The 7656-nt window shown below is 36.1% G+C and overlaps 1 protein-coding gene across 2 annotated transcripts in view; it reads left to right on the top strand.

Moving 5' to 3' along the window:
- Positions 1–7656, top strand: part of LOC138315312 (A disintegrin and metalloproteinase with thrombospondin motifs 18-like) — a 50270-nt gene extending 42614 nt beyond the window's left edge. Inside the window, exons 14-24 of one of the 2 annotated variants that reach the window (XM_069256228.1) lie at positions 172–283; positions 745–872; positions 1334–1457; positions 1870–2114; positions 2359–2503; positions 3006–3132; positions 3390–3597; positions 3856–4044; positions 4429–4641; positions 5496–5637; positions 6309–7656. In XM_069256228.1, the coding sequence (XP_069112329.1) occupies positions 172–283; positions 745–872; positions 1334–1457; positions 1870–2114; positions 2359–2503; positions 3006–3132; positions 3390–3597; positions 3856–4044; positions 4429–4641; positions 5496–5637; positions 6309–6421 (1746 nt within the window). In that variant the 3' untranslated portion in view covers positions 6422–7656. The remainder of the gene's footprint in view (positions 1–171; positions 284–744; positions 873–1333; positions 1458–1869; positions 2115–2358; positions 2504–3005; positions 3133–3389; positions 3598–3855; positions 4045–4428; positions 4642–5495; positions 5638–6308) is intronic. The other variant, XM_069256229.1, reaches the window with a different exon arrangement.

The raw sequence follows: 7656 nt of genomic DNA on the forward strand, positions 1-7656 counted from the left end.
GAGACAAATAATTTTTGCGAATTCTATTCGCTCTATTGTGCAAAGAAAAATAGATTTCCTTCTAGTAGGAGCGAGATTTGCCATACTTATAAAATGTATTTGTAATGGAGGAAAAAATGACAGTAGGCATGACAACAAAATGAAATGTTTATGACTATTTCAATGTTTCAGAATTGTCCTGATGGTGACGATGATTTTTATGATGTCCAATGCACATCGTACGACAAGAAACCTTTTCGAGGCTGGTACCTCAAATGGAAACCCCACCGAAAACTCCAAAACGGTACGAGTGGTGGCACTGTCTTACCTATACTAGTTAACTGTACCTGTACTAGAAATTGTGTCTAGTCTGATAAGGGATAAATGGTAATGTCAATTCATTGTACAATAGCCGATGCGTGAGTGCACATGAGAACATGAAATACTTAGAAGCTATCAACAAGTATCCATAACGTCTAATTTTGAAAATACTAATGTAAACTAACACATTGACTACAAAGTGTCACAATTTCCTTTTCAAAACATGTTTTTGAATTTACTGTCACGGATGTAAAAAATTGAATTAATATGCTTTCAACACTGGTAAGGAAGAATATAAACGCTTGCAAATTTATTTTTTGAACTTTGAACACGAAAATCGCGAGAGAAAAATGCGAAGGAAAGTTGATTTATAGTAATTATGAAATACACATGAAATCAACATGCATGTCGAGTATCTGACTGGTATATTATTTTTTTTTCCAGTCCGAGAGCCGTGTAAACTTCACTGTGTTGCCGAAACATTTAACTACGTTTTCACGATCACACACACGGCAGTGAACGGGATGCGTTGCCAGGACGATGACAGTATATGTGTAGAAGGCACTTGTAAGGTAGGTTGGTGGTTTTCTTCTAAGCCTGGTAAGTCATTTATCACCCTTACATGCACCTTACCACAAATGAAGGTAAATTTCAAATCGAATGATAGCCACACAAAACTACGATGTTTTTAAAATCTCAAAACAATTTTCTCGTGTACATGTAGATAAGATACGAGAAAAAATAAATCTGCACACAAGCTTTACGTATGTTTTTCGAGTGATATTTCGAGGTGTATTTAAAACATTTCTTACCATGTCTATTTAATCTTTGGAATGTATCCCAGCATTAATTTATCATTACTATAAAAATACTTATAACATAATGACGTACACTCCAAAATATATTGGTCATCTGGTTTTGTAATGGCAGTATGGTTTAATAAAATTCTAGTGAAGGTTTCCGTGACAAAAAATACATTTTGATATGATACTATGTAAAAATTCTTGAAAACGAACTTTATATTCTTTCACAGCCTATTGGATGTGATTTGATTTTGGGGTCGAATTCATCTAATGATGCATGCGGAGTCTGTAAAGGAGACAATTCTACCTGTAGACGGATTACGGGCGAGTATCTGGAACAACCAAAGTTGAATAGTACGTTGTGTATATTTCATCATAAATATATAGCAACTCGTGTGGATTTTCTAACAGAACTCCAATAGCTCACAGTGGTGATGCTATCATTAATTATACAGTTTATTAAGGACATAATACGGAAAATGATTGCATCGAATGAATCAAATTTGTTGTTATGCTCCATTTCTCCAACCATTCTTGTCTATTTCTCAATGTTATTGATAGTGTCATCAGCATTAATTTTTACTGTGAGTTGCGCCATTTTGTTTCTGACGACGATAAGGGCAGGGACCGATAACTCCGAACTTAATAAGATATTCTACTAACATTATATGGCTATAACTTGGATATCACTTGACTTTATTTTAACCAATAGGAATAAAACAGGAATAAAAACGTTTTGCCTTAAAAACTTTTAATTTTGTTTCAGCATACTTTCCAGTGGCAATACTTCCGAAGAATTCCCGATCAATAAGAATTCTGGAAAAGTCCCTGACTTCCAACTACATCGCTATCCGGGATATCTTTGGGAAATATTATTTGAATGGTCAGCGGCGTGTAGCCTGGCCTGGAGAATACACTTTTGGTGGTGCCAGGTTTTATTATCGGCGCGCTTACGACGAACCGGAAGTACTGGAAAGTGCAGGACCACTGACAGAAGATCTGGTGATTGAGGTTAGTATGACACAGAAAGTGAAAATGTTAATATAGATTTTATCAAACAAGAGATAGATAAAAGACGTTTGAATTAAGGAATCGCGAAAATTACAATCCCATGTCTCGAATTCCATCATACATTTAGTGATAGTGACAGCGATGTTAATAGAAAAATATAGATTCGGATACCAACATAACACTGTCCGAGAACCCAGAACAGACTAAACATGTAATAACCATTTTATCTCTTGTAACGAAACAGATCCTTGTCCAGGATCAGAACACAGGGATTGCGTACGAGTACTATATGCCCCGTCCGCCGAACGACACGAGAGTTGTGACAATGACACCAAAGATCTTTACCTGGAGCATATCTGTATCATCCTGTAGCGAACCTTGTGCTGGAGGTAAGATCCCTGTCAAGTGGGTGTTCTCTCTATTCACTCTAAGCAACATCTTCAATCAAAATGCAAGGCATGCACTGGATACAATTCCCTTACAAAGTCAATCTCTCGACTGATGACTTCACTATTAGTTGCACCTGCCTGCATGTAACATAGCTAGCCACGCGTTATAGGTCAGCTCTTCATCTAGCTAAATTTAGTTTTGGTGTAAGCGTCTAATGAATGACTTGTGCTGGTATTAAACACATAAAATAGCCAGCTATGTTCAACGAGTCATGTGGTTCTGGTAGGGTCGTTTTTTACATATTGTACATTATATACGACATAACAACGCAACTGTGCGTTTCTAACGAGAAAAATCTTTCTGGCCTGCACAGATTTACCTTTGTAATGTGCACGTGCTTCTTTAAGATTAACCAGACTTTGTGTTTTACCTAAAATCAATTATGTTTATTTTTTTGTTTATAAATTATTTGCTTTCTCGTATTGTTATTGTTTATTTTAGGGACTAAAACTGTGACGGCTCTTTGTCACAAGAATCTCTACCAGGAGGTGAACTCCAGTGAATGTGACCAGAGCGAGAAACCCGAAACAGGCGTATTTCCATGTAACGAGATGGCATGTCCACCAAGGTACTTCATGTTTCTTTATCCAGATACTTATGGACAGACCTATTATCCGGGGTATGCTGTTGAGATTGATCGCTATGTGTGTGAAGTTATGAATGGTCTTCCTTTCCATTTCACAGCTGTCCAAACCCAACATTGTATACATACTCCCCATCGCATATCATTTCTTCATTGTTCTTTCAAAACAGTTTCTCTTCACAAATAATTTATTTCGTAAATTAAACAATGATTCATCTGTGGTGTTCAAATTGTCACTATAGATGGATCCCGGAGGAGTGGCAGACCTGTACCAGGACATGTGGTGGTGGGCACCAGAAGAGGAAAATCTACTGTCGCCAGCGGATTTCTTCTACCAAGAATAAGAAGCTACGAAGGACATCCTGTGTACATCTGCCTCGTCCATTGCGTTCACGAAGATGTAACGAGCATGAATGTCACCCGGACTGGCATGCAGGCAAATGGTCAAAGGTATATATCATTATCTCACGATAGGAAGCGCCCTGTCTTCGAACTGCCAGTCGGTCTTAACGTCAGATTTTTCAAACGAGCTTCCTCCACCATGCACAGAAAAGGTCAATTCAAAAGCAGAACGGGAATTTGCCAAACATATATATATATATATACGCTACTTAGCCCCTATTTAGATCATAAAGATTTTTAAGCAATGATTTACTCATACAGAGCCCGTTTAGATCGTAAACATTTTAAACTTTTTTACTTGCGCAGTGCTCTGTCAGCTGTGGTATTGGCGAAAGAACACGTAAAGTCACGTGTCGTCAGCGTTTGCGCAAAGGATATAAGCTTCTACAGGAAACGAGTTGCCAGGCATCCAAACCGGATATAATCAAAACGTGCCGAAAGAGAGCATGCCCGAACAGACATAACAACGACTGGCACCTTTCCCCGTGGGGACCTGTGAGTATTTAATGGATGCTATTGAAGTTTTCTGCTTTTCTGAGATAGCTTCGCAAAACTTTCACAACTATAAGCGCCGATAGTTACATAAATATTGATTTGGAGTTCATCTCTTTATTGATAATGGTTCATTCACTATATATATATATTGATGAAATTTTAAGGGTTTAAGATTTGAATGGTAATTAAATTTACATTATATGTCTCTGTTAACAAATAAACATGCCATTTTAGTATCCTGATACATTGTAATCTAAATTACAATTTTTCAAGATTTCATGGTTTCAACGTTTGGCTTGAAAGACTCCTGTGTGCTTTTGTGCTTTTTGATTGGCGGTTTCTAACTTAATGCTCAATTGAGGCCTCTTAAATGCTTTTCTGCAGTGTTCTAAAACGTGTGGGCGAGGGGTTCGGTCACGTTACCTAAGATGTCGGCAAAAAAGTTTTACGGGAACACGTAAATACGCGGCTGTAAACAACAGTCATTGTGAGACGGTCCCCAAACCCAGCGTGGCCATGACGGAACCATGTCAACTGATGATCTGTCCATTGTCGCTGGTCTGGTCACTACGGTGGACGGTCTCGGCGTGGTCTAAGGTGTGATGTGCACATATTAAGTTTTAATTATGTAGCAAAATGTAAAAAAAAATATTAAAAATATATTCGATTTAAAATTATTTTTCAACACAGAGGACTTTCTATGATAAATGTTTCTTCTTTTGGTTTGTGTGGCCTTGCTTTTGCAAGTTTCATTCTCTTTTTCAGCGTTCTTAAACTGTGTGCTGTTATCTTTGTTGCTTTTTATGATGCAACATTAATTTAGGGCTGGATTAAGTAATAATAGCCAAAGCTCAGTTATTAGCAATCACATGTAAATTCAAACTGAATGTTCTACTTGTTTAATTAGTCCAGTACACTTTCCGTGACACCGCTATGGTTGTGAAAATGAAATAGAAGGGACATAATGCTTGTATTAAAATTATAGCAAAAAAATGTACTAATGGTCGGAATTATGCTGATTAAATCTCCTCTTTGCGTTAATAAAATCAATCTTGCTTTTTCAAACATTTTCATAGGATAAACATTTATGTAAAATGTTGTCGCTGTTTGTAAAGTTACTTCTGATTGGCTGAAATAACTTAATGATAATTCCCATTGAAAACAAAAATCCTTCAATAAAATGTCTTGATACTGTTTATTAAAGCAGACTTTAATATAATGAATAAATTGAATGGATTTTTGTGGTATTGAGCTGCGATACAAAAATCAAATTGTTCTTTTATAATAATCCTTTTAGTATGACATACCGAAATCTAGTTTATTATTGAAAACTAATTGTAACTTGCTAACATGCCATCGAAAATTACAATAAAGATGTATTGATTTTAATTGTCGTTTCTTCGGCCCAAATTTAAATGAATGGTATGTCATGTTTGAATATATATTTATAGTGTTCAGTGACCTGTGGTGAGGGCGAGCAGAGAAGGCAGGTCAAATGTGTGAACCATAAAGGTCAACAGGTCAGTGGATGTGACCGCGAGACCAAACCAGTGACGTCACGAAACTGCCGTAGTGCCAGTTGTGTACAGAATGGTAGGTTTTAATTTAAATGTAACAATTCGTAAGCAATAGAGGTGATACCCCACAATGATTTTGTGTTACCAGTATCTCCAGTGGTGATGGAATGTAACTCTTTGTAATCTCCCCTCTGAAATAACGTTAGTGCGGGATATCATCATCAAATCTTATCAGGTATCTAGAGACTCTTAAAACGGTAGTGGAATATTTCAGTTATTTTTTTAAATCAACTTAATTTCATTATTTCTTAACTTACGCGATATTCAAATCTTTAACCCATAATACCCCTATCTGAAATTATGTATAGACCCCATTTTTCACGATTTGGCTAGGGTATGAAAATTATTTAAAGGCAAACATCTGCACAACGACCATATCTGTTGATAGGAAGAGGTATATTGTAAACCAGCTAATTTTATTAACTAATGACTTTTTTATGGCAATTTATTTTCGCAATATAGACTAATGTTTCCAGTACTTTCTACTTAACATGCATTTGAAACATTTTCGCGCCAATTTATTTGAAATAACGGATTTCTTATAGCTCGCGATATACGCGAAATTAAATAAGTTTGTTTACAGTATACCTCGATAAAAGAAATGGAGCGTGTGATTAAATTGCGCCTATAAGTTAATATATAAGTTGGTTTACAGCAACACCAACGTGGACTTGTTTATGTTGACAGGATCTGGATGTCATGATAAGTACGCCTGGTGCCATCTTGTCCCGGAACATAACGTTTGTGATCATGACTTCTACGGTATGAACTGCTGTGCCACCTGTAGGAGTCGAAGATAATCTTTACAGGGATTTAGGAGTGTCCTAACAGGACACAAGAACTCCATATACACTGGAATTAAAGAGCGCCATAACATCGGATTGAAAGAACACAGGACTTCCAATCGTCCTTGTAACAGAACAAAAAGATCCCATGCGGATACTGGGATTTAGGGGTGTTCTTACAAGAGACAAGTATTCCGTGTTAGAGTTAGGCACGAGGATTCTATAAGCTAATTGAGGAGCGTTCTTACAGGACAGTTTAGGATTTCGACACGGTCCTGTAAAGGCATCTTGGTTTTTGGTGCATGTTTACAGGAGAGATATGTCCGAATGGGACACAAGCAATAATTTATAACATGGAGTGTCCGTTACAGGACACAAGAGACTGAGCGTCCATTCCAATTAACTATTTATCATAAGTTTTTCTTCCTATCACGATAGGTCCTTATTTCATATTTTTGTCAGGATGGACCTTTTTATAACTACTCGTCTTAGTTAAGTGACTGATCTCCCTTTAATGCTTCACAAATATTGGATGTATGATACTATGCAAGTGAATTCGAGTACCTGAAATCATTTGATACATGTAAAATGTTGTCGTTACTATGGATACTTTTGCCTCCACTTTCATTTCATATTATGTCAGATGTTGTACATATGGTTTATTATATAGAATTAATTAAGTACAAAACACAGAGTTTAAAGCATTATTTTGTTGTCCGTCGTTTCCTATCATCCTTGTCCACTTGTTTATATTTTGTATGTGTTAAGTTAAAGGTTTTTTACCGTTATTGAAAACATCTGTTTCAAAATTTATGAAATTAGCTAGGATGATTGAAGGTTTAAATACCTTTAACTAATATGTTGGTAAGTTACATACATCACTTATAACACCTCGCCCATGTCTTAAACGATGGTTACGTAATGAGGTGCGTTCGATAAGAAATAACTTCAAAAGGTAGTGTTCGATGTCAAGGATTTATCAATTATCGGTAGATCTTTTTAAAATTTCGTATTTTGATGTTTTAATTTAAGATTTATATCATTGTGATGTTTATGACTTCATTTGTATATACTTGTGTTTGCCTTAACAACTCCTTGGAAGTCTATGCAATAAGGATAAGTGAAATTATTCGATGATGTCCCATTATTAGAGTTTGTGAAACATTTTGTTGATGGTACACTCTGTTAATAGATATTGGTGAATCGCTTTAATGACTGTGATGTTAAATGAATAAATATTTGTGAATGAA

Source organism: Argopecten irradians, chromosome 2, assembly GCF_041381155.1.
Source record: "Argopecten irradians isolate NY chromosome 2, Ai_NY, whole genome shotgun sequence".
In the NCBI taxonomy this organism is placed as follows: Eukaryota; Metazoa; Mollusca; class Bivalvia; order Pectinida; family Pectinidae; genus Argopecten; species Argopecten irradians.